The 26,563-nt window shown below is 44.7% G+C and overlaps 2 protein-coding genes and 1 long non-coding RNA gene across 9 annotated transcripts in view; 1 reads left to right on the plus strand and 2 right to left on the minus strand.

The window, feature by feature from the left end:
- The window catches only part of EVI2A (ecotropic viral integration site 2A), a 172,653-nt gene that overhangs the window by 102,485 nt on the left and 43,605 nt on the right, over positions 1 to 26,563 (minus strand). The window lies entirely within an intron of this gene.
- NF1 (neurofibromin 1) overlaps positions 1 to 26,563 on the plus strand; it is a 155,855-nt gene that overhangs the window by 40,515 nt on the left and 88,777 nt on the right. For 3 of the 4 annotated variants that reach the window (XM_083714249.1, XM_083714250.1, XM_083714252.1), the window contains 15 exons: positions 2,272 to 2,411; positions 3,154 to 3,276; positions 4,633 to 4,716; positions 5,548 to 5,664; positions 6,337 to 6,518; positions 6,607 to 6,818; positions 7,322 to 7,483; positions 8,106 to 8,209; positions 9,352 to 9,487; positions 14,625 to 14,687; positions 18,279 to 18,437; positions 19,084 to 19,181; positions 20,610 to 20,756; positions 21,841 to 21,987; positions 22,330 to 22,440. In XM_083714249.1, the coding sequence (XP_083570375.1) occupies positions 2,272 to 2,411; positions 3,154 to 3,276; positions 4,633 to 4,716; positions 5,548 to 5,664; positions 6,337 to 6,518; positions 6,607 to 6,818; positions 7,322 to 7,483; positions 8,106 to 8,209; positions 9,352 to 9,487; positions 14,625 to 14,687; positions 18,279 to 18,437; positions 19,084 to 19,181; positions 20,610 to 20,756; positions 21,841 to 21,987; positions 22,330 to 22,440 (1,985 nt within the window). The remainder of the gene's footprint in view (positions 1 to 2,271; positions 2,412 to 3,153; positions 3,277 to 4,632; positions 4,717 to 5,547; positions 5,665 to 6,336; positions 6,519 to 6,606; positions 6,819 to 7,321; positions 7,484 to 8,105; positions 8,210 to 9,351; positions 9,488 to 14,624; positions 14,688 to 18,278; positions 18,438 to 19,083; positions 19,182 to 20,609; positions 20,757 to 21,840; positions 21,988 to 22,329; positions 22,441 to 26,563) is intronic. The other variant, XM_083714251.1, reaches the window with a different exon arrangement.
- The window catches only part of LOC310832750, a 404,622-nt gene continuing 403,767 nt past the window's right edge, over positions 25,709 to 26,563 (minus strand). The window contains exon 4 of the long non-coding RNA XR_014558405.1: positions 25,709 to 26,519. This is a non-coding gene — a long non-coding RNA (uncharacterized lncRNA). The remainder of the gene's footprint in view (positions 26,520 to 26,563) is intronic.

The raw sequence follows: 26,563 nt of genomic DNA on the forward strand, positions 1-26,563 counted from the left end.
TTTTTACGTTTCTGCCTTGCCCCTTTCTTCTGGGAAGTCTTGTGTAAATTAGCCAAAGTGGGAAGCCTCAAAAGTAGAGAGTAGAAGGGAAGTGATAGTTAGAGATGAGATTGGTGGAGAGGGACATTCCAGAGAAGGCTGAAAGCGTCATCCTTGAGGAACAGACACAGCTTCACACTTCTCTTTGAAGTCCTGCCCCCAAATATCTTTCTGACCTTCTGGAGTTGTACCGCCTGGCAGTACAAGGAAATGTTTGGCTGATGCTCCCCCTCTTGATATATATTCTATTCCATCCCTTGCACTCATAGCATTCCCTCCCTCCCTCCAATGTTAATAATCCTGCCCTAAGAAGTTTATATTAAATGGAAATCATTTGATTTGAGAGGCGAAAGAGACCACATGGAAAAAAATGATAATGGCAACATAAAATCCATTATAAAAATCTAAAAATGTCCACCGCGCACCAAAACCAGCTATTCCAAGAAGCTGTCCAAAGGGGGCAGCTTTTGGGGATAGTTTCATTTTTCAATGCCTGCTTTTTATGGAGGTGCTAGGGTTCAGAGTTCAGTTCAAGGTGTGATGGTTGCCTCTGCAACTCTGCCTAGGAGGCCAGTGGCATAGGATACTTTGGGTCTTTAAGGAATTTAATGTGTGATCAGTGAGCGGTATATTGGCTACACACTTGCTTGACACTGGACGCAGTCTCACCTGTTTTATTTGGCTAATCATCCAAGTTTCCCTGTGAGTATTTCAAGGGTTTTTGAACAAAGGGGGGATGTGTAAACAACTATTTATTTTTATCCTGCTTTTCAGACAACTATTGTCTCCAAAAAATGACTCCAGGCAACAAAAACTAGAGACAGGCCCTGCAAACTTTAAAAGAGCAGACACAATAAAGGAAAGGGTGAGTGGAGGGAAAAGGTAGAGGAAAGGGGTAGCTCAATCCTTCCAAGGCCAAAACAAAATGGTGAGCTCTAAGTAGGTGTGCTGATCCAGTTTGAGCCAGGCTAATATCCCTTTGTGCTTGCTTGAATAGCAGTTGGTGACTCTTGGTCCTTTGTCCAGTGGATGGTGGTCCAGTGTCTTTTCCCCATCCCTTTGCAGTCCCAAGGCAACAGGTAGCTGTTGGAGGAGAGCATTTTTTTTCTGGCTGAGAGCTGGCAAGCAAGCTCTCCACAGCTCCTCCTGCTTTGGGCAATGGGTGAGGCCAGGTGGGTCTCCCTTTAAACACAATCCTCTTTCTACCTGGAAGGCCCAAGCAGCCTCCCTGTTGATCTTGCCCTCTGACCTTGGGCAGAAACCAAAATATGTGTTCCTTCCCAATAGCCCAATGGCTATTGTAAGTTGATTCTGGGGTGTTGGCTGAAGCAGGGAATTCCATAACGTAAATGAATACATTGGTGTGCAGCTAAAAGCAATTGGATATCTTGGTCTACTGGTTACTAGTTTCAGTTGAACCCATTTATTAGAATTTAAAAAGTGTTAAATTCACCTGGCTTTTAAAAAAGTGAATACAGTATGTAAGAGATAAGCGAAGCCCCTAGAACACTTTTAGACTGGGAGTTTATGCCCAGCTTACCCCTAAATTTCAGCCCAAACACTAGTTTGCATTTTTGTATCAACATAGCTGACGGGGGGGGGGGGGCGTCACTTGAGGGGGTTTCCATCCAGGCAGTGAGCTGACCCAGACCTGATTAGTTTCAGCACCTAATTTCCTATATTGGGTGGCTCCCAAATTTTGCAGCATTTTAGTGAGACTAGCCAAATGTCAGTAGCTCAGGGGTATTCACAGATGTGCACAGTGCCTATTATTAGCCCCTCCCAGCAATAGGTTTGATTGCATTTCTGTACCACCATTCTGCCAATGCGCTCAAGGCCATGTTTTTATTTAGTACTTTTGTAGCGTGAAAAGATAAAAGAATACAACAGAATTTCCTTAGGCTGTTGGGAGTCCCAGAACCTTCTCCTTGCCTCCTGCCTTCCCCTTCAGGGCTTTTTAGCAGCCACTGGGAAGCTGTAGGAGGGATTTCCCCAATTCAGTGCGGAATATGTCTTCTTTCAGAGGCAGCCAGAGGTAGCAAATTTGCGTGCCTGTTTCTCATCACAGATATAGAGGTCATTAAGCGAATAATTATACTCGTGTCCCTTTCAGTCTATGAACTCAGCTTGGTTTAGCACCACTGGGTATTACAATTTTAATCTAGGCTTATGAGTTTTGTTGGCATGCCGGCCAGAAAACTCAAACTACAGCACAGTTTGCTTCTGTTACAGGTCTTGTTGAATGACAGCAACACCCAGTTTGTGGAGCAGACCATTGCAATTATGAAGAACCTGCTTGATAATCATACAGAAGGGAGTTCAGAACACCTGGGACAAGCCAGCATTGAGACCATGATGCTGAACCTTGTCAGGCAAGTTGTTGTTACTGTTAATACCACTGCAGTTACTCCTACATTATGTTACCAGCCCTTTACCCTAAGGTCCCAGAATGGCTTCCAACAATTGAAACACAACATAACTATTAAAATACAGTATTACACAATATTTAAAGCAGTTTAAAACCACTTTAAAAAGTTAGCCTATTCTTACTAGTTGCCTACAGGAGATTGAAATGGTGAGGGGCAGGACTGGGACTCCTGTGAACCCCTCCCTCCCTCACTATTGGACTCCAGCATGGCCAATGGATCAGGGATGATGGGAATTGTAGTCTAAAAACCTTTGGAGGACTACAGGTGGCCCACCCTGATGTACTGGTTCTTTGGACTCCTTCGGGAGGTTGTGGACTCTCCTTCCTTGGAGGTGTCTAAGCAGAGGTTGGATGGCCCTCTGTCATGAATGCTGCAGTTGAGATTCCTGCATTCCTCCCCCAGGCTGAATTCCTCACCTGACACCACCTAGTTCAGGTACCATTTTAAGTAAGTCTTGACTCTCCTTTTCTTTTTTGTCATCGTGCTCTATGGCCTATATTTTTACAATCGTAGTAAGATGGCTCATTCCCAGCATTTAATAGAGGCCTGTGTGTTTATCAGAAAAATACCTCTCTAACTGTTGTTGTTGTTTTGACATGTATTTGCTTTGAAGGTGTCCACCAGATGCTCGAGTCCTTAGAAGGAGATTTAACCTAAACTCAGGCTTGGGCCTGTTTTTTCACAGATATGTGCGCGTCCTGGGGAATCTGGTCCACGCTATTCAGATAAAAACTAAACTCTGTCAGCTCGTGAAGGTAATGATGGAGAGGCGTGATGATCTTTCCTTCTGTCAAGAGATGAAATTCAGGTGAGGGTTGGTGTTGCCTAAGTGAAGAATACTGTGCTATTCTTCCTGTTTTTCTTGGAAATAGTTGATTGAGGTGGACTGCTTCTTGCCACAGTTATTATCCCTATACCTAGTTATGTCTGTGTCTATCTGTCTATCTGATGGCTATATATCAGGGGTCAGCAAACCTTTTCAGCAGGGGGCCGGTCCACCGTCCCTCAGACCTTGTGGGGGGCTGGACTATATTTTTTTTGGGGGGGATGAATGAATTCCTATGCCCCACAAATAACCCAGAGATGCATTTGAAATAAAAGGACACATTCTACTCATGTAAAAACATGCTGATTCCTGGACTGTCCGCGGGCCAGATTTAGAAGGCGATTAAGCTGGATCTGGCCCCCGGGCCTTAGTTTGCCTACTGGTGCTATATATATTTAAAACCGAAATCAATGTGAGGTTGGCTCCAGGTTTGAGTGGGTCCTGGGCAAAATATTCTCTGATGGTTGGGCTTTCCTCTCCGTCAGCAGGCTTTGGAAGGATTACTTGGCTTTGGTGACGGAGATCCAGGTAGTGTTGGTGATAGATATGCTTTGTAGGCTCCAGAGCAACACTAGGTCAGAGGCATTGTGGGAAATTGAAAGGATGACTAGATCCAACTGCCTACATACTCAAGAATGCCAGGTCGGTGGGGGGGGAATTAAGGCAGGGGTCAATAACCCGGTAACAGTGCTGACACTGATCCTGATAAAATCGCCATAGAATTACATTTTTCATCTGAACACAAGACCATTCTCATCTATCATTTTTTGGATGGCTCTTTAGTAGCCACAATACAAGAATACCTTTGCTATTAGTGCCTGCAGCCGTTCTAGTTTCTGCCACTCGGACCATTTTGCACAATCGCTCAAAACGATATGAAGAATGCTTGAGCCTAAATCTTCCTGTGGTAAGAGTTAGCCTCTACACCTGTTTGTTACCCGGGTGAAGAACAACCACCTTTTGAATAAACCACAGAACCAAGAACACTATTTTCAAGTCCAGCATCCAGATTTAGAGAGCCAGCGTTTATTATAGCTATTGCAATAGAACAACTCACTCAACTCTGTGCCAGTTGAGAAGGTCTACCCCGAGGAACTTCAAAACAAAAGCTTATATAGTAGCTCAAACACAGCAAACAAAGAGTCATAAGATGGGAACTGAGAGGTGTTCAGCTAGTGATGAAATGACAGATCTAGAGGTGGCCTTGGGTTGAGCTCTGTGTGCGTAGATGTTTGGTGGAAGGTATCTTTTTTTAGCATTTTAAAAATACACTGCTATGTTTTTGCTTTAATTTAGTATAAATTTGTTTTTTGAATCTTCTGTAATATGCAATTTTAGGAACAAGATGGTGGAATATCTGACAGATTGGGTTATGGGAACATCCAACCAGGCAACAGATGAGGATGTGAAGTGTCTGACAAGGTGAGAGAGGCTTAAGAGGCCACTTTAAAATCTCACAGTGCTTATCTTTTGCAGAAACAGGACAACAGAGATTTCTTTTTGGCGGGTGCTTTGTTAATAGCAAGTGGGAACTAGCTGCTGTATAGGAGTCTGTTTTCCACTCACTATAGGGTGGGGGAAAGAAAGAAAGAAAGAGCTGATCCAAGATCATAACACCTGCATATTGAATTACATGAGTGTTTGCATCACTTGGCCTAGGCTGTGGGTCCAGCCTTCCCGTTTCTAGTGGCCTGTGTAAATTAGCAGAGGAGACAACAAACAAACACATTAGCAAGTATGCACTTGGGAGTCCCAGGTTCTTCCATACTGACCTCCTGGTGGTCCTGCCTCATTATGAGATAGTTGTGTGAGGAAAGGGTCTTTTCAAGTGATGGCTTCTCATAGACACAACTCCCTGCCTACGGAGGTATGCCTGGCTGTGTCTCTGTAGTTTTAGGCCGTTGGTTAAGAAGCATCTTTTTCAGCGAGTGTTCAGAGGAGAGGTCCGATTGCTACCGCTTCTGCTATTAGTAATTGTTACTCGGTGATTTATTATGTGTTTCCAAAGGATTGTGGTGTTTTTGCGTGTTCTTATCTATTTGCCTTGTAAACTGTCCTGTGGCTTGTGTCAAGGGCAGATTATGAAACATTTAAATAAAAAAGATACCCACAGGCACAGTGGGGAAGATGTGACCAGTTGTTTCTGTGTAGCACGGCAAAGGGCAGGAACAAAGCTCTGGCCCATTTTCAGAATGTGTGAAGGGGGTTGCACATTCCCCATTCTAACGATGGTCTATTTCCTGCTTTGTTCAGAGATTTGGACCAAGCAAGCATGGAAGCTGTGGTGTCTCTTCTTGCGGGACTTCCATTACAGCCTGAAGAAGGAGATGGAGTTGAACTGATGGAAGCTAAATCCCAGTTGTTCCTTAAGTAAAGGCCCTTTACCTTATTTTATTTAGTACCCGGTTGACTAAAACAGCTAGAATTTTATTACCACTTGCGCATGCTGACACACCAGCCTTGTGGAAGGGCAGCAGGTTTTAGTCTGTAGGACATACAAGCATAACTGAATCCTGAAAGGACAGAGCTGTTATGTGGTCCAACTTCTCAAATCCAGGAAGTAGGACATCGGCCTGTTCTGGATGGTGTTGCACTCCAGTGAGAGCACGTTCGTAGCTTGGGGGTTAATCCTGGATCCAACATCGTTGTAGATGGCCCAAGTGGCCTTGCTGGGTAGAAGTTCCTGTTTCCAGCTTTGGCTGCTTCACTGGCTACTCTCAGTGATAACTATTTTCAGAGTGGCTTCCCAGTAAAACAATAAAATACATAGGAGGGAGAGCAGTTAAAACGACAACAGAAGGGCCAAATATAAGGTTAAAAGACTTGGGGAAACTACAATGGGCTTTTCCTTGTTCCAGAAAGTGATGAGATTGAAGCCAGGTGAATTCCTTGGGGTCACAGTTCTGTAAATGGGGCATAGTGCCTAGACACGTACCCTTTTGGGAAATGTTGGTTTTCTGTAGGAGAGATGGAGTCCTCATATTAGAGGGCAGGGGGAACTGTTTCTCCAGAGAGATGCAAGCCACTGTGTCTCGCTTTTAGGTACTTTACCCTGTTTATGAACCTCCTCAATGACTGCAGCGAAGTCGAAGACGAAAGCGCGCAAACAGGCGGCCGAAAACGAGGGATGTCCCGAAGGCTGGCTTCGTTACGACACTGCACAGTCCTGGCCATGTCAAACTTGCTCAACGCAAACGTGGATAGTGGCCTTATGCACTCAATAGGTAAAACAGGGGAACTTCCTTGTAGCTGTGTGAAGCGCAGCAAAGTGCAGGGCTTCATTGTCTAAACATTTCTGTTGTCTGCTGGCAGGGTTGGGCTACCACAAAGATCTTCAGACAAGAGCGACATTCATGGAGGTCCTCACCAAAATTCTGCAGCAGGGCACAGAGTTTGATACCCTGGCAGAAACTGTCTTGGCAGACCGGTTCGAGAGATTGGTGGAGTTGGTCACCATGATGGGTGACCAAGGAGAGCTGCCCATTGCTATGGCTTTGGCGAACGTAGTGCCTTGTTCACAGTGGGTAAGATGCTTTTGGTTATTCATGAATGTTCCTTAGCATTGGTGAGTGCTGGGTGTGAGCAACTCAGCAGGTCGTGTGCAACCCTCAAGGCTTGTTTGTGGCCACTGATATGAAATGTATTGTTGCTGATTAAAATTACTTGCTTCTTTTCAGGCTGCACTGGAGATGCAAAATAATAGAATGAGATGCACACAGGGAATATTGTACAGTTTAAAGTGGAGTTTATTTCCATCAGAGCTTCACAAGATGATTTACTGATAGAATATATTTCTATTTCTGAATGTAGGAAGCTGCTTTTCCCGAGTCAGACTGTTAGTCCTTCTAGCCTGGTAGCACCCACTCGGACTGGCAGCAGCTTTCCATAGAAAGCTTTTTCCAGGCACCGTTTCCTTATATCCTTTTTAATTGGAGATGGGAACCCACCATCCTGACCTGGCATTGTTCTTGTTTGCCACATAGAGAATAATACTTAGGACTGGGTGTATGTGTTTTGTTTTTGAAAGGATGAACTGGCTCGTGTCCTGGTCACCCTCTTTGACTCCAGACACTTGCTCTACCAGCTGCTTTGGAACATGTTTTCTAAAGAGGTTGAGCTGGCAGACTCGATGCAGACGCTCTTCAGGGGAAACAGTCTGGCTAGCAAAATAATGACGTTCTGTTTTAAGGTACGTTTGATCTTAATAAATTCAAAAGAGGCACAGAGAGAGAGAGAGAGCTGGGGCGGAAGGCTCACCCAGAACATGAAATCAGATGGATTAAAAAAAATTTCGGCATCTAGGTGCACCACTGCAGTTGTGCTTTTGTCAGATTAAAATCACTTCAGTGCAGACTGTGTCTTAAATTCCATAGCTGTAATCCAGCAAAGTGGTTACTTGGTTAATTCATTTTTAAAGCCATCAACTCTAAAACGTGGGATTAGTTTAAACCGTGTCCTGATTTTACTTAGGGCAGCACATTTAACTTCTTTAAAAAAACAAATAAGTGCATATTCCAAGCAGGCTACAGCATTGTGGCATAAACCTTTATGAGCTAGAGTCCACTTCATTAGATGCATGAAGTGTGATCCTTAGTTGGCAGAGAGCTGTCAGTGGTGTGGAGCTAGGCAAAATACAAAGCAAAATATTGCAATGCCTGAACATGATGGAGATGTCATTTTCATTGACTCTTTGAAGCCTTACTGACTTCTTAAAGCAGCGCAGCACAAAAAGCCACAGCGCTGCTCTTTTTTTTTTTTTTTTAACTTCCACAAATTTGAAATCGCCAACCGGATTATTCTCTCTCCTGCAGGTTTATGGGGCAACCTACCTCCAGAAGCTTTTGGAGCCTTTATTAAGGGCAGTAATTACATCAAATGAATGGCAGCACGTCAGCTTTGAGGTGGACCCTACAAGGTTTGAATCCGGGTGGGTGGGAAGGAAGCAGAAGGAGGAGGAGGAGGAAGTCTGCAATATTCTGCCTGCTTTCCCCTTAACACACTGCAGCCCAGCCACCCTCCACCGGCAAGCCCCGTTGCTTGAGGCCCTGATCCTAACTCTAAGCAGGGAATGTAGGGTGCAGCAGATTGGCCCTGAGCGATGCTTCACATTCAGCAACACCTGGAGAGCAAAAGGTTCCCCACAGCTGCCTTGAACCAAAGTCAGACAATGTGATAGCCTCCAAGGTGTTGTTGGACTGCAACTCCCATCAGCCCCCACTAGCGTGGATAATGGGAATTGTAGCCTAGCAATAACTAGCAGACACTATGTTGGCTGCCCCTGCCTTATAGGGAGAGGTCAAGAGTCACAGTTGGCATATTGTAGTCACAGCGCCCATTCTGGTTTCCCTTTGGGTACATTTGGAGCTCGCTGGCTGCTTTCCCCTGCTTCCGGATCAGCAGGGAACTCCGCCAACTCTCTTGCTCCCATCTCTCGTCTCATTAATCTATCATAACCTGCCTTCAAGTTACAAATCTGAATTCTCAGATAACGGCCAGCTGTGCATGACTGATACGACATCACCGTTGTTCAGGGCTCGTTTATTTTATTTGTGTTCTGCTTTTTAGCTTGGCTGCCAGAGTAGATTACAATTAAAATCTGGTGCAGTAGAATTAGGGATATGTTGCTCTCTGTGTGTTATGTAGACCAAGCTCCAGGCTCTTCACTGCAGACAGGAGGGGGCAGAAATCTGCAGATGGTCTCAGACTAAAGCTGGCTGATGCTAAGGAGGCCAGCCCACAAAAGCAGCCCTTTCTGCATTTTGATGCCATCCAGATGCCAGGTTTGGGGGATAAACTTGCAGACCAGTCCCATCTGCTGCTTGGAAGCTCTCCAGCATTGTAGCTAGCGATAGGCAGAAGGAAGCAAAGCTGTAGTTTGTGCTGGAGAAATCATAGAACTGCAGAGTTGGAAGGCACCCAGAGGACCATCTAGTCCAACCCGCCTGCAGTGCAGGAATATGCAACTGTCCCATACGAGCATCGAACCTGCAGCCTTGGTGTTAGCAGCACCAATAAAGCTAGGGAGCCTGGCAAAGCCTTGACAGACCTGTCTTACAGGTTGGAATCTGCAGAAAGCCTTGATGATAACCAGCGGAGCCTTCTCCAGATGACAGAGAAATTCTTCCATGCCATTATCAACTCCTCTGCAGAGTTTCCACCTCAGCTTCGAAGCGTGTGCCATTGTCTCTATCAGGTATGCCTGAATCTGGCAACACCAGGTTGTACATTTCGTTGGACAGTGTTGGGGAAAGGGTGGAGAGGCTGTGCCCCTCCAGACATTGTTGGACTACAACTCCCATCATCACTGACTGCCATCATGCCGGATAGGGCTGATGGGAGTTGGGAGTCCAGCCACCTCTGGAGAAACACTACTTCCCCCTATCTGTGCCATGAGGGTGAGGGTCCCTTCTGTTGCAGCTGCATTGGGCCTATTGCCTGAGGAAAAGTTAAAGAGGCATTCTCAGTGGTTGAAGGAAATGGGCAACTGGCTCAGAGAGATGGGAGCCACTCTCTCTTCTCCTTGAATTCTTTGTCTGTCTTTCTGATGAATGCAATTCCGTGTGGTCTGTGTTTCTTCCCCAGGTTATTGACTGACAGGGCTGAGGGCTGATGGGCTCCCTGGCCTTGATTCAACAAGAAAGAGCCTTTTAAACCATTTCAGATCACCCTCCAAGGGCACTGCTACTGATTTATTTATTTTTGAAATCTTGCTTTCGTTGTGTTTGCTTCTGCTGGACTGGGGAAATTCATGCACAATAAATTACACCTTGGTTGTTACCAGGGCCAACCTTTTGCCTTTGCTGAGGTTTTGATGCATCACCTACTGTTGCAGTGATTTACAGAGTTCCACCTGTGTGCTGCTATATGCACTGTGTGGGGCACATGAGTTGTGTCCGCTGTCTGTACTTGAAAGGCTAGTTATATGCTTGAGAGATGAGCTTGCACGTTAATGAAAATCTCTTTATTCTCCTGGGACTGCCCATTTGAGGATGCAGATGGGGGTGTGTGTGTCATCCTCTACATGAAAAGCTTCTTGCATGTCTAAAAGCAGTAGTTCAAGGAAAAAGCAGGTAGACTACAACAGCCCTGGTAATAAACTCTAAACTTTTTTAGTAGCTTGCAAATATAAAAATTAAAATACTTGCCTGCTAAGTTGCATCCAGTGCTAGTCCTAGATCCATTGAAATAAATGGATGCTAACTTAGGCACATTTATTTCAATGGGTCTCCTCCGAGTAGGAACTAGATGGATAAAGACATCTCTTACTATGATGGCTGAAATGCTAGATACTAGGCAGGGTGGTTAAAAAAAATGTTCTTTTACTAAACAATCTGATAGAGGAGAAAGAGAGAGAGAGAGAGAGAGAGAGAGAGCTAGCTTTCCATCTTCTGTGACCAGTGTAGAAACCAAGAAAACTGGCAGAGGAGAAATGAAGGGATCCCATCTCTTCTCTGCCAGCTCATACACTCACCTGCATGGAATTCCTGGTTACCTAGAGCGAGAAGGTGAGTTGTTCAATGCAAGGAGGGTTTAGGTTTGTTCCCCCTCCCCTTGGGTGGTGAATTTAGTTGTGCATTCTAAAGTAGTCCTGTTTCAGGCAGCATCACACAATATTTCTGAACTGGATAGAGCCCTGACAAAGAGGAAGGAAGAGAAGCTGGCTTGATAAAGGAGTAAATCTGGATTTTGAACTGAGTGGGTAGGGAGCCTTTTTCTGGGGACATGTGCCAGTGGTGGGTGGGGCCGGAGGCAAAAGTGGGTGGAGAAGGAGATGGTGGCTCTTGCCTTTTGCACAGCAGCCTGCATTCCAGGCTATGAGCAAGCAAGAAGCATTGTCATCACATTTCAAGGTCACGCTTGAGGGTGTGGGGCAAGGCTGGTGAGCGAGGGCATGTGTGGCCTAGGGAGAGTCCCAAGCGCCTGAAGGGATGCATTCAATCCCTGGGCCTGGTATTCCTCACTCCTGCAAGCAGCTGTTGAGTTTCTGCGTAGGAGAGATGGCAGGAAGGGTCATAAAAGAAGATGGAGGTCCGTTTGAAGCAACGTAGTCCTTTCTGCTTTGCTGGGCAGGAATAATCGGTTTGCCTCCAAACATCTTCCTCTCTTACCATCTGTTCTCTTTCCCCAAAGCTTTGCGCTATCAGCAATATCAGTTAACTTGCTCTTCTCCCCATCCAACTGAGAAGCCAATTCTGTAGGGACAGCGGTGAAATGAGATTGATGTTTCTATCCCTGTTCTTTATATTAAAGCTGCTCAGGAAGAATGAAGTGCCTTTTAGAGAAGGATCATGGTGAAATCCTTCCCAAGAGCTTTCCCTCTGGAAATGACAACTAACTGAGTGGGGAAATAGGTGTGACTGCTTCTCACTGTCACTCAGCATGAAATTCCCAGGGTTAGGGAAGAGCGTTCTGTGATTATGTCCACACCTCTCGTTTACTGGAGACGTGTCACATGTGGGCCTTGCAAAGTAAAGGAAGGGAACTTGGACCAAATGCCCTTGCTTGCTAGTCTCATTCTTTGGGTATAGAACGTAGGTGCTCTCCTTTGCCAAGTAAAAACTGGTTCTGTCCAGCCCCCAATAGAACAGTGTACAGGACAATAGCTGAGTCTGCAGCTTCTGTTTCAGATGCAGACCTGCAGCCAACTCTTTGAGCGTGCAATGAATTTTGTTAATGGAGTTTATGGTGTAGTGACTGTAAAGTTCGAGATGCTATGGAAAGTATTAAGCATTCAAGGTTACTTCTCCATTGGAGAGAGGCTGTTAGAGAACTGCTGTGAAGATGATTCAGTTTCTCCCTTATTTAATGGATCGAGTATCTACTTACTTACATCCCCATGAGGCATAAACAATATTTTCCCTAAAGGTTGCGTTGTGGGATGTGGGATACCTGGTGTTGTAAATAACTTTATCGGTAGTGACTGAGCACATTCTGAATCAGCTCGTAACTGAGGTTTGGGCCTGGCTTGTGTTAAATTTGCTGCCAGCCTTCCCCACCAGTTGTTCTCTTCCCCTCCCCCCAGAAAACTTGCTCTTGTGTAAAGGGGGAGCTGATAATGTGGGGGGTTGACCAGAGACCCAAAGAGGCCTCTAGGCATCATCTTTAAAACCTGGATGCTGCTGAGCATGCACTGAAGCATCGTTTTCTTCCGGGGAGAAGGGGATTTGCAGTTTCCTCTGCCTAACTGATGGAATTGGAGGCATCCTAGGCAGGAAATTATGCTCCAGCTCGTGATTGGGAGGATCCAAGCCGTCAGGGTGAGGTCCACAGGCTTCTCTTCCCAGCCGCTCATCCCCCTACGTTTCTCCCAAGTGTATGCATGCATGGAAATGGGGAAGAACTGCCAAAGCGAGGGCCAAGAGCAAGCTCCTCAAATGACTCTGTTAACTGGGCTGCATTTGCTGTTCTAGGTGAAAAGCGGTGAAGATCTATGTGTCAGTTTTAAGGCAAGGATGTGCATTCCCTGAGGCTGGGTTTCCTCTCCACCCCACCCTACCCTCTGCCCCAGATATGCCATCTGCTTGACCCAGTGGTGGCCAAACTTGGCCCTCCAGCTGTTTTGGGACTACAGTTCCCATCATCCCTGACCACTGGTCCTGTTAGCTAGGGGTGATGGGAGTTGTAGTCCAAAAACAGCTGGAGGGCCAAGTTTGGCCATCACTGGTTAACCCTTACAAGTTGTTCCTGCCCCATTCCTCTTGGATAGAAGGAAGCCCTGATGCAACTTCCTCTGACAACTCAGTGCTGCATGTGGGTGGGGAGAAGCTTCCTTAATTACAACCGATTCCTACCAGAAGCTGGTTGGGCGTCTAATCTAACTGGGTGGCTGCTAGCTTGAAACATGTATGTTCCAGCCTCTGGTGGGAGAAAACAGATCGTTTCTTGTGGCTGGCTTGGCACTTGGTCTCAATAGGCTTGCCAGTCCATTGCGGGAGTCTTGGATCCCAAGCTCTGAGAGATTGTGGGAAGGGGAACACAATTGTTCCCTTATCTCTAGAGTTGGGGAGCATGTATATACACCCACACCGCTTAATTTAAAAAAAATCTCTAAATGCTGTACATAAATCATTGTCAATGTATGCAAATAGAAGAATTTTTTTAAACAACAAAAGCTGCCTAACTAAATTACATGCAACCTGTATTTTTATATTATATTGGAAGATGCCCAGAGTGGCTGGGGCGACCCGGTCAGATGCATAGCTGTCAACCTTTCCGTTTTTTAAAGGGATATTCCCTTATTCCTAACAGGATTCCTCGCAAGAAAAGGGAAAAGTTGATAGCTGTGGTCAAGATGGGCATGGTATAAGAAATAAATCATTATTCTAGTAATGCATAGGTTGGCTTATTCCCCCCCCCCCCCCCGTGAATAAGAGACCAGTTATCCCAGGGACCCACACCTTCCAGACCAATTCTGTCATGAGGGACTGGTAAATACCTCGAGAATACTTTGCTTGCTTTCTAACAGGGCAGAGAGTTTAATCATTAATGTTTCATTTGCTTTGCCTGCTAGGCAGCAAGTGCACCATGTCACAGAGCCATGTGTGGGGTAAGGATAGAATGAATTATACAGCTGCAGTTCTTGGGGTAACAGTTGACCTGGAATATCCTGCAAGCATTGCTGGATAAGGGTGTTTAGCCTGTGTCCAATGCATGAGTGGATTGGGAGAAGCTGACCTGCCACAGTTGCCAAATATTTACTCAGCTGAAGCAGATGCACATATTTCTTCTAAAGCCTGAACTGGTCAAATAAGGTTGCGAAGTTTCCCTCTGTGCATTGCAAAAGGTTTTGTGTGGGTAGCGGGGAGAAAAGAAGCACTACTGCAATCCTTTGCAAGAATGGGGACCTGAATATTTTTATCTTTGGTGTCATATTCTACATGGTATACTAAAAAAAAGTTCATATATATGGGCTTGGTGTTGATTTTTTAAAAAAAACCATTTACAAGTTCTGGTACAATGCTGATTATGCATCTAACTTCGGGACTGGGAAGAATTGATTTGGACCCTCTCAAAGCATATATTCTGGACAATACATGCAATAACACACAACAGATTAGCAAATAAATACTCTTTAAAAATTCTCAACCTAGCCAGAAATAGTAGAAATGATTGGAACCTGACATTTGCTTGCTTTTGTATTTGTGGACAAATTGTGGTCACTCACATGAAACACAAACTCCATCCAACATGAGTGTGTAATTTCATTTTCTGTTCTGTTTTTGTTACATTTGATCGTGTAATTTTGTGTACCGGTGGACATTGGGGGTTTCTTTTGTTGCTGTGTATGTGGTTGGTGCTGTGACTTGTTTGTGCTCATCTCTGTTCTGTAGGCAACTTGCCACTCTCTCCTGAATAAAGCTACCGTAAAAGAAAAAAAGGAAAACAAAAAATCAGTAAGTTTTGGAGAAGTTTTATTAGCCATTTCTTTCAAAGCACACAGAACACCCCTTTTCTTGATTTCTGATTTTTTTGCTCTCTCTGTTCCAAAAGCTCTTCACTTTCAAGCCTCTACTTGACTTTCATTGTAAAAATCATTCTACTAATTCTGGCACCAAAGAGCTTTCATTTCAATTAACACTGGACTTTGAAGTCACATCTGTTGTTGTTTTTTTACAAAAAAAATAAAAATAAATCTTGAATGTGCCTCTTTCAATTTCCGTTTTGGAAGGGTACCTCTGCAGCTCTGCACCATCATTCTGATGAACCTCTCTTTGTCGTCACTTGCAATGCTAAATAAGAAGGGGAAAGTCAGAAAATAAGGGTGAGGCATATGTGTGCACTGGTATTTGCAGGGGCCTCCAGGAAAAAAAGAAGGCATTCCTCAAGAGAAGTAGGTGGACCTTTCTGATGAGAACTGGAAGCAACACCAGTTGGTAGATAGCATTAAAGTATGAGCAACAGCAAGCAAGGAAGTAGATGTGGATTGCAAGATGCATAAGGCTCTTCATTCAATTACTATATGCATGATGGGCTGAGTTAAGTGTATGCCCTTGGCAACCCTCTTTTTATGAAAACAAGTTCCAAAACGGTCGGGATGGGGAAAATGCCCCAATAACATACTCAAAATATTTCAGTTGTTCACCTATACCTGGTTAGGGTGGAGTAAAATACGTGTACACAAATGGATTGGCCTTACTTTCTAACTTTCCCTCCAAAGTGTGAAAGAGAAGTGAACCTGGGAACCTTAATGAAAGGTGCTGGGTGTCCTTTGTGTCAAACTTTCCAAAAGTGTTTCCTAACCAAAATGCTACTATGGGGGGCACATGGATAGAAGGTTCAGTATTTTTTCTACTTTGCTCATGTTTTTTGTTTTTAAAACTCAAGACTTTCCTGATGCTTAATGACATTTGGCCATTTGCCTACCTTTCAGTGAACAAATCTCTTCGGGTGACCTTCTGTTCAGTTAGAACTTCTTTTTTTTAAATAAAAAAAGGGTGTTGTTGACTGGTCCACAAGATGGGAGCAGATTGTTTACTTCCACTTGCTATGAGGGTGGAAGTTGAATTTGTGTTTTCCTCCATGGATGTGCTTCTTCTCTTCTAATCTTGCCCACTGCACAATGACAGAACTTCAGAGCTCTTACTCCAATTGGATTTCTGTGGGGCCTTTTTTCCTGGGTGCTCCTGCCCATCTCAAAGATGAAATGGGCACTGGTCCAACTCTCTCGGCCTGTTCTGACATGTTCTGTGGTTGCAGCCATGCACACAACTTGCTTGAAGACACCTGCCATGTCTTGAGGCATTGTTCCCTCTGCAGCCACCCTTCTTATAAACCACTAATCCAAGTGCCACTCCAGGAGACTATCTATATAAAATGCTGGATTGGCAGTCTGGTATATGTGGGATTTGGGACCCAGCAGCTACCATCTGCAGGTTGCTAATATGAAGAGCCATTGGAAAAATACCCAGTTCTTAGAAACCAGTATCCATTTTAAGGATCTAGTGCCAGTTCTTTTGTCCTTCCCTTTAAAGAACAACACAATGTTCTGAGTTAAATTAGTCATTGAAATTCCAAGTGTCCTGCAATTGTTAATGTCTAGTGTTGTATAGCCAGTTTATCTTGGCTTTGGTTATTCTACGAATTGGCATGAATTGGCCTATGTGTGTGTTCGGTAGCTTTGCTGAACCTCAGCTGTTCTGGGCCTCGCCAGTGCCTCAGTGGGAGACTGGGAAACACTCAGGTATTCCTCCTTGAGTCTCATCATAGGAGGAAAGCAGGATATGTATGGATATGAATGTGTTCATTATTATTATGCGCTGGGAAATTGTGATTGCAGCTGGCTTGTCCTGCTCACCTTGCCTCTTGAGTTTGCCTAATGTCCTTGTGTTGGATGGCAGATTTGGGGTTTCACATCCAAGATCCTTTGCAGATGGGCATTGTCTGTGTTCGCGTACGGGCATGATTCTGAACCTCCTTGCCACCCAACCCAGGAAGAGCTACCTAGAAATCAGTATTGTGAACTGTGATCCAATCTTTGGCAAGTTCCAAGAGGCCGTACTCATTCACGCTCCAGCAAATTGTGGTTTGTTAGAGTAGCCCTGTTACATCTAACCCAGAACGTTCGAAGATTACTTTCAGAAAAGCATATGAACAATTTAATTCTGGACTTTTAGAGGAAATAAGTATTCTGCATGTTCCCCCCAGAGTTAATATTGCAAACACTCCATTACTTTCTCACATGCAACATACACAGGAGTGCTTTTTGCAATTTCTTGGCAGAGACTGGTCCAGTTCACACAACACGTTAAGCCATGGTTTAAAACAAACCATGGTTTATTGTGAATGCGTGCTGCTGTGGTGCACATGCTTTGTTCCCGGCCCCCACCTCCCAAGCAGTCCCCAAGTGGCAACATCATGATTTGTTTGCAAAGAGACAAATGGGAACCTGGGTTCAGACAGCCCAGTAAACTTATTCATCCAGTGGTGTGGCAGGAGAGGCAGAGGAGTACTTTGGGAACTTAAGAGGAATGTTAAAACAATGGTTTAATGCAGTGTTCCCCAAACTTGGGTCTCCAGCTGTTTTTGGACTACAATTCCCATCATCCCTGACCACTGGTCCAGCTAACTAGGGATGGTGGGAGTTGTAGTCCAAAAAACCTCTTGAGACCCTAGTTGGGGAAACACTGGTTTAATGTGATGTGTGAATCAGGAATTTAATGAATGGGCTATTTCTATTCATGATTTTTATTTATATATTACATTTATATACCACCATTCCGCTAAAGAGCTCAAGGTGGTATGCATGCTCCTGCCCCACTCTTTTTTATTCCCGTGGCAGCCCAATGAGGGAGGTTAGGCTGAGAGGTGACTGGGCGCAGGTCACGCAGTGAGTTTCTTGGCTAAGTGGGAATTGGGCCCCTTTTCTTCCTGGTCCTGGTCAGGCTTTCTAACCTCTACACCTTGCTGACTTCCCTGTTTTGTTGAGGGTTCCCTGCTGATGGGTGTACTGAAGCAAAACTTTTCTTTTTCTTTTTGGGTTTTTTTAGTTTGATAAATTAGCATTTTTGTTTCATTGGCAAAGTTGTCATTCCACACCACAAGGTTTGTGCATAAACAATTCAGGTACAAAGAAACTCTTGTCTTCCTTTTAGATTAGCATACTGCAAAATGGCTTTTTAGTTTTTGGCCTTGCTCATACGGATTTGCTCATACATGGGCTTCACCACAAGATGGAGTGTGAATATATTTGTGTGAGAGAGAGTGAGAGCGGGGGGGAGGTGGGAAAATCATTCTGTAAAATTGTGCCTTGTCTGTACTATTATCAGTAACTCTTTTCTTCTTCCTTAACTTCTAATAATGATCTGACATGTTTAACGAGAGAGGTCCAGTTTGGCACCCTATTCTGTTTATCCTGTACAGTAACACATGTGGAAGGTTTGGCAACGAATAGGGAGCTGAAAAGGCCTCTCATTTTTCTTTTCCGTTCTCATTCCGGCCCTTCATTTAAGTTGTGTCCTTATCAAACTCCAACTTGTGCTATTTAGGTTGTCAGCCAGCGGTTCCCTCAGAACAGCATCGGAGCCGTTGGGAGTGCCATGTTCCTGAGGTTCATCAACCCTGCCATTGTCTCGCCATATGAGGCTGGGATATTGGATAAGAAGCCGCCGCCAAGAATCGAAAGGGGCTTGAAGTTAATGTCAAAGGTAAAGAACTGCAATTCTTGCATGTGTGGTTTTTTTGGGGTCTTTGAGTGAGGTGCAGAGTGAAACAATAGGCAAATTATTGCTGTGAGGGGTTTGAAATGGAGCTAAGGCGCATGTGGAAAGCTTTGGCCCTCTGCTTAATTTTGTGCGGCCCTTTGCATGACTCCCAAACCCCTCTGCAAGTTCAGACCTCTGGCAAGAGTGACACATCCCTCTCCTGGAAGCCTGATCCACCCATCACTGGCTTCAGCACTGCCCACTGCCAGTATACAGCACATTACCCTGGCAGGACTGTGGAGTTCCATAGGAATAAAAGGTTGCCTGCCCCAGATTGAGTTTTTGTTTGTTTGTTTCGTGGGTTGGGGGGGGAGCGTTTAAAAAAAGTCACCCCTTCTTACAGCCTGCTAGTATAGCATATGTTGTTCGTTTATTTATGTAAAGCATTTGTGATCTGCTTTTTGAGAACCATGCTCCACAAAGTGGCCCTTTGTCCTCTGGACTAGACCAGAGCATGCCTGCAAATGTTCAGTCGTCTTGGATTAAAGCGAATCCCTTGTAACGCAGGAATAACGTTTGGAAGAGAACGCCAAGGCACAGCTTGCCACGGCACGATTGGTTGCTTCACCTGTTCTTTTTATTAACCTAGGTACTGCAGAGCATTGCCAACCACGTCTTGTTTACAAAGGAGGAGCACATGCGGCCTTTTAATGACTTTGTGAAGAGCAATTTTGATGCAGCACGAAGGTAAAGTAGTTGCAATGCTTAGTTTAAAAGAGCTTTGCCTTTATAAGTCTGTAAAGGCCAAGAGGGGTCGGATCTGCAGGCTCTGTAAGTTGGAAAGGCCAGAGGCAAATAGCGTGGTCCGCAGCATGCATTCATGCATAAATTAATAAATTATTTTTTTATTTGTATCCTGCCCTCCCCGGCCAAAGCTAGGCTCACAGCAGCTAACATCATGTAAATAAGACAATATGCATAATACAATATGCAAATAAAATAACATTCAACATTCATTAAAATAATATAGAATAATATTAAATATCAGCATTTCAAGATTAAACAGAAATGCACTCTTAACAGTTACAATAAGTGATTTCTAAACTCCAATAAAACAACAGCAAGCCACAGTGCACAATACAAAATGAGAAGCAGAGACTGGAGGCACAGCTTCCTTATGAAGAGTCCCAGGGCCGGAAGCGGGGGGGGGGGGGGGGGAGGCAGGTGGAAAGAGGCCTTGCCTGATGGAGTCTCTCCAGCATGGGCTGGGTTTCCAGAGGGTGCAGTCAAACAGGCCAGAGGCTGGCAAATGGCTAAATCCAAGTATGGCAACCGTTAAGTCTCAAGGACCAGAGACAGGAGAAGTGATCCAGCATAGGCAGATCAGGCAGGTGCAGGCCATGCATGGAATTGGTCCACAAAGTCTTTCAGCTTTAAGGGGATTGGACTAATTCATGGAAGAGGATAGCCATGATATCTGGGCTTACTCAGTTCAGAGGCAGTTTCACCCCTGAGTGCAAGATGCTAGGAAGCAGCAAGGTGGAGTGGGTGGCTCTCACCTTCTGGCTGTAGTCGTGGGCTTCCTGGAGGCATCTTGTTGTCCACTGGGTGAAACAGGATGCTGGACTGGTCAGATCTTTTTGGTCTGTTCTAGCACAGCTGCTCTTTTTCTTTATTTCTAAAAATACATTGGGGGTGGGAAGTGTGGGGTGGTTAGCTCGTATCACGTTTGCCTTTACTTTCGTGGCAAAACAGATCTCCCAGAAATAAAAGAGGCAGAAATTTGCAGAGATCAATGTCAGTGTTGCATACATTGTGGATTCCAAGAATATTCCTTTTGCTGTTAGGCAGCTCCTGGTCATGGTGTGTGCTGTGTTGCGCTGGACAAGGGCTGGGAAAGTCTGGAAGAGCCTCATGCCCTCCATTAGGTTTTCTGTCAGAGTGTATATGACTGCCATGACTGATCATTTTAACTGTAGCACTGTAGCCACCTTATCCCTAGCAACAAGCATACTTTAGGTGTACCTGCTTGTAATTTTAATAATATTACTTTGAACACTGTACTATTCAACCACAACGTGTGTGCCTTGAGAAACAAAGCCAACACCACGTTGGTTGTAGTGAGAAGTTGTGAGATCCTTGCTAAAGAGAGCAACGGCTTTCCTTTCTTTGTAGGTTTTTCCTTGACATTGCATCAGATTGTCCAGCCAGCGACACGGTCAATCACAGCCTCTCTTTCATCAGCGATTGCAACGTCCTTGCTTTGCACCGGCTCCTCTGGAACAATCAGGAGAAGATTGGCCAGTACCTTTCCAGCAACAGGTAGAAGTAGCTTGACCAGTGGCCAAGAATCGTTGGCTTTGTCAGAGTTGAAGGAGAAAGTGAGGAACATGCTGTAGGGCAGCAGCTGCCATTTTGGGAGGGGGCAGTAGGCATGTCTTGAATTTTGAGAATGTGCTGGGGGTACTAGTCACTAAAGAGCTGCCATGGAGTGTGTGGCATAACACAACATGGCTACCATGAGGCGCTTGGCATAACACAACATTAGAGAAAGAGAGAGCCAACTTTGTGTACCATGAGAAGTCAGCTATTCCTCCTAGTCCTGGTGATGTTGCTATCTAATAGCAACAGGGAGCATTACCTGGGAAAACAAACCACTCACTCTTCATAGAAATCACTTAGAAGGTACCTGTATGTTTTGGCCCATCATGTTATTTCTAGGACGGCTAGAAACTTAATTCTTTTATTAAATGAAAGCTGAGAGTCTGGGGTACCTGCACAGGGGCATTCAGGAAAACCTCCCCAAGTGCCGGATTGGTGACCCTCTGCTCTGATGACTGCTGTGGGTGATTTTGCTTTTTAGTAGTATGAATGCTGGGATACTCATGGTTGTAAGTTCTACTCAAAGTGCACCCATTGAAATGAATCAGCCTGTGTTAGTCTTGTCCTTTAATTTCAGTGGATCTGCTCTGAGTATGACTACCATTGGATACAGCTTAAAGTCTGCCTCATTATAGCATCCAGTGCAGCGGCACAAAGCAAGCAAAGCACAGATAGGATGGGTGGAGCATGGGTTGTAGGAGGAATTGTAGTGATAATCGGGAACAGAAATCTGAACATGGGATAGGACTCATCTGTTTACACACTTTATTAAACCTTGGAGAGTGGGAGGAGGATTGGCATTGGAAGCCAGTGATGCTTGCAGAAAGCAACCTGGGTTCTGTAGTGTATTTTGTCCGCGTAAATAACACGGGGTATTTTCCACACTAAATGTTTGTCTGATTTCCTTATTAATGCATACAGGATGATGCATGTTGTACCGAAATGGAAGAGAAGGAAAATCTAAAAATACCGGTTGTTACAAATGTTGTTGGGTTTTGTTGATAACATGCAGTTGTTTCTCTAGGGACCACAAAGCTGTTGGAAGACGGCCATTTGACAAGATGGCGACTCTGCTGGCATACCTTGGTCCTCCTGAGCACAAGCCAGTGGCAGACACGCAGTGGTCCAGCATCAATCTCACCAGTTCCAAGTTTGAAGAATTTATGACTAGGTAGTGGATCTGTAGATGTCTGTTGTTAGCAGTAGCTTTTAGCGTTAATCTGTTGCCATGGGGCCAATGCAAATACAATGCTGTCCATGGTTCTTTTCCCATATTGAATGCTCATGGTTCTTTTCCCACACATTTTCCCATGCTCCTAGATTCCAGGATTATTATTATTTTTGCTTGCATGTTCTGCCATGCCTCAGGAGTATTTTTGTAGAAGTTCCAACATGTGATTCAAGGGTTTTGAATAAGCCTGAAAAAGATGGCAGTCAGCTTTTGGTTGGGGGTGGGATGTAGACACTCAAGCTTAATTTGAGATTTTCAGTGTGCTTATGTTTGCCTCCTTAGGCACCAGGTGCACGAAAAGGAGGAGTTCAAGGCCCTGAAAACACTAAATATTTTCTATCAAGCTGGGACATCCAAGGCTGGCAACCCTGTTTTCTACTACATTGCTCGCCGGTAAGACCACTTCTCTTTGTTCCTTATTATTTACTATTAAGAATTGTGAAGTCTATATGAAGGAGCAAACTCATTCATTTTCTTGCTTCCCAAGCAACAGCAATGCCTCCGTCATTTCAAATGTTTTTGTTGTGTTCTGAACATATTAGCAAAGTGAGTTTTATTTGTGTGTGCAAAATATGCCACAAGTGCTTCTAGCGCTGGTTCACTTTTTAAGAGGAGTGAGGATTTTTGCCATCTTCGAACTGCTCCTTTGCTCAGGCAAGTGCTCTGTGGCCACTGGGCTTGCTTGCAGGCTTCTCAGAGTTGCGAAAAGCTCCATGACCTCCATAGATAGGCCCTATCTGCACAACTCTTGTGTGCACATTGGATTGTGTTTCAGTATTTTATGTGGAAGGCTGCATGCACTCCTATGAGAGAGCAGATTTATTGCTCTTGTGGAGTTCTGTAGGTTTGGGTTTTTTAAAAATAGGTTTTCTCAACAGATGCAAAAACAAACTTGAATCTTTACCATCCTGAACCTCAGCTAATAACTTTTGCCATTGTTTTGTGTGCGAGTGCCTGTATGGCATAGATTGTCTGCACTGTGCACACTTGTTGCTGTGCCTGTTTTGGACTACCAGTTCAATATGCATATCTGTGCTTGAGCTAAATGAGGCTTGTGCAGCAAAGGGTATCCTTGACAAAACAGTTAGCTATCATCAAAAGTGTAAAGTCGAGGAGCTTGAGAAGTGGAGTCCGAGTGTGATGAGCAAGCGAAGCAAATGTGGAAAAAAATACTGGATGTGGTCTGGTTTGCATGTGCCCCACAAGCTGCCTGCTGGGCAGGACTGGCCCAAGACATTTTGCTCCCCGAGATGAAGCAGCAATTCCCCACCCACCAAACCCTGCCCTGCCAAGTCAAGGTGTGTCGTACCCAAGGCCAGTGAAGTTATTGGGGCACTGGGAAGTAAATCAGTTCCTGCCTGTCACTGTAGACTGCTGCTTTGGAAGAAGGCATTTTTATATGTTCATGTGTAGCGAGGATGTTCATTGCGTATGCCATGCATCAAGGGGGCTGGAAGGACACAAGGCGATGGCTCTTTCGACATGAAGGGAGGGAAATTTGGGTTGAATTGAGGTGTGAAACCACACTTGCACATTGTTATGCTGTAGCCATACCTACGTTTCCTTCTGACTCTCTTCTTTCAAGTGGCCTCCCACTGGAGTTAATTTTGCTGCTTTTTCTACTCTGTTTCTCCTGTTTACTGCGGTCTACGTGCCACATGTCAGTAGGCATAAAAACACCGTTGTTTTCAAACAACTACCGCCATTGTTAGTTATGACGCCAGCTTAATCCTTTGTCCATAAAACGGCCATGCACTTTGTCCATAAAATTACTGACAAATAGTAAGCGGAGTTTGACTCTACAGGCATCACTAAGGCATGCTGGGTGCTTGTGTGTGACAATATATTATTTTTGTGTTCTGGTTGTGGGGGAACAATGTGCTTGAAATTTGTGACATGTGCAGGAAGAGGGGGAATTTTAAATAAACCTTGCCACAAACAGTCTTATCTGGCTGAACCATAGCCATTATGGCCGGATCATTAAAAAAACACACCACTTCAAACAACCAATCTCCTTTATTGACATAGAGAAAGTGCATCATATACATGGATCAGAACACGACACAGTGAACAAAACAGTAGGAGATGCTTTAGGATAAAACTGTCCAGACATTGTGAGGTATGAAAACGGCTCTTGGGACCTATGGTAAAGTAATTTCACTGTGTTGCTTAAAAATCTTGCCACATTCTCCACAACATCATTCCTAGAATTGTTCGGCAGATAAGACACCCTGGAAGAGTCAGTGCAATAAATCCCCTCCTTTAATAAGGGGGCCAAATACTTATCATATATTTTCACATAAAAAGGGCAAAAAAATAAAACATTCGTCATGGATTCAACCTGTTTTGTGCCACAAGGGCAGTATCTTTCAGAGAATGGGATTTTTGAAAATCTACCTTGCAAAACTGCAGACAGTTAGACGTTAAATCTTGTGAGGGAAAGAGCTCTGCGTAGGTGGGAATCACAAAGGTTATGTAAATATGGGGTGTCCTGGCCAAATGAGGGGGGAGCCTACAAACCACTTGTGCCCTGATCTCTTAACCAAGTTGAAAATGCCTTGTAACTGTTAGCAGAGTTGAACCCCTGTATAGTAATTGTGATTTTCATGGCACAAAGTATTTGTGGGGAGATGCAAGAACCCATGCTTTGCATGCAGAAGACCCCCAGCCTCAGTTTCTGGCATCTCCAGACAAAAGGACCAGGTGATGGGGAAAGTCCTTTCTACCCGATACCTTGGATAGCTGCTGCCAGTCAGAGTAGACAATAGTGGGCTGGATGGACAAACAGTCCAATTTGTTCTAAGCCAGCTTCCGACGTTTCCCATGTATCATTCAGGTAGATGAATGGCCAGAATTGCACTGGCTCTGGGCAGAATGCTTGGGAAGTGTGAACTGCCAACTGTGTGGCGGCTGCTGACCATTGGAACTGGTAGGGCCGAGGACGGGGAGCCTAATAATAATAATAATAATAATAATAATAATAATAATATAATTTATTTATACCCCGCCCATCTGGTTGGGTTTCCCCAGCCACTCTGGGCAGCTTCCAACAAAATATTAAAATACAGTAGTCCATCAAACATTAAAAGCTTCCCTAAAGAGGGCTGCCTTCAGATGTCTTCTAAAAGTCTGGTAGTTCTCTTTGACATCTGGTGGGAGGGTGTTCCACAGGGCGGGTGCCACTACCGAGAAGGCCCTTTGCCTGGTTCCCTGTAACTTGGCTTCTTGCAGTGAGGGAACTGCCAGAAGGCCCTCGGCGCTGGACCTCAGTGTCTGGGCAGAACGATGAGCCAACGAAAGTCACTCAACTCATTTTAGTTTTACCCTCCATCCTCTGCCTTGCTGAGTTCTACCGGGGCAACACTGAGACCAAGCAGGAGGAAACTGGCCGGTGGTGTCTCCCCCTGGACTGGTTGCAAGTAGAAAGGCAGGCATGTGTGGGGCTGGCCGAGGGCAGACTGAGGTTGATGGGGCAGTACGCCATCTGCCTCCACTGCCCCAACCTCTTCAGTGACTTACAGAATCAGGGTTAGTAGGCTAACATAGTGTGACCTGCCTTTCTGGATTTCGCATGCTGCTGACGTTCCTGAAGTTGTACATGTATACCACAGTGCAAGCAGAGGCTTATTTCCTTAAAAATAATTCTTGCGAAAGACACATGTACCGTAATGACATTATTTATTAAGATCTCCAAACATTCATGACTAATTGAATTTTTCGTTTGAATACAAGGTGTGCAACTTTGCTTCTAGATCTGTTCCTCAGTTCTTTTCCCCCTGGAATTGTCCACCCATCCCTTATTTCCTTGTGGTTTTAAAATGTTGTATTGTTCTCTGTAGTTCAGTTGCCATGCCACCAGCTTCCATTTTTCATTTTGCTGCATAATGTTTCTCTTCAACACAGAAACTTCCTTACAAGCATTGAAGTTAAGAGTATTTCCCATCATTGACAACCAACTTAGCTTGCATTAGAAGTGCTGCGGTTCATGTGTGTCTTGAGCAACGAAAGGACTCACATATCTCTTTGAGAAATGTAGAACCACAAAGAGGAGGGGATGGCAAAATTAATTGAAACGTTTACACTTGGTAACTCTGGATTTGCTAACAGAATGCGTGCTCACCAGAAAACACACCAGGACTCACAGAATTGGATTGGATTGGATTTTCCTGAATTTTACGTACAATTTCAAGTGATTAATGGGATAACTTAAAGCTTACATTAGCAGAGAAAGACTAGTCACAAGGATGAAGCAGGTGAAGAGAAGCGGCGTTGCCGTCACAGGGATCCTGCTGTTGAAGGGAGCAGAATTGGTGGGCGACACTTTTAAGGCGGTGGTCATCTTGTGGAGTGTGCTGGTTTCCACTGTGGTATTTTGAGCAGTCGTAGTAGTGCCTGATGCGGAAACCAAGTCAGGTTTGCACAAAACTACAACCACCAGGGCAGGCCAGAGCCATTTCAACAGCCTCTTCATTCTGCATATTCAAGAGTGAACATTAGTTAAGGATTCACACATTTC

This window comes from Podarcis gaigeae, assembly GCF_964106915.1.
Source record: "Podarcis gaigeae genome assembly, chromosome: 15".
Lineage (NCBI taxonomy): Eukaryota > Metazoa > Chordata > Lepidosauria > Squamata > Lacertidae > Podarcis > Podarcis gaigeae.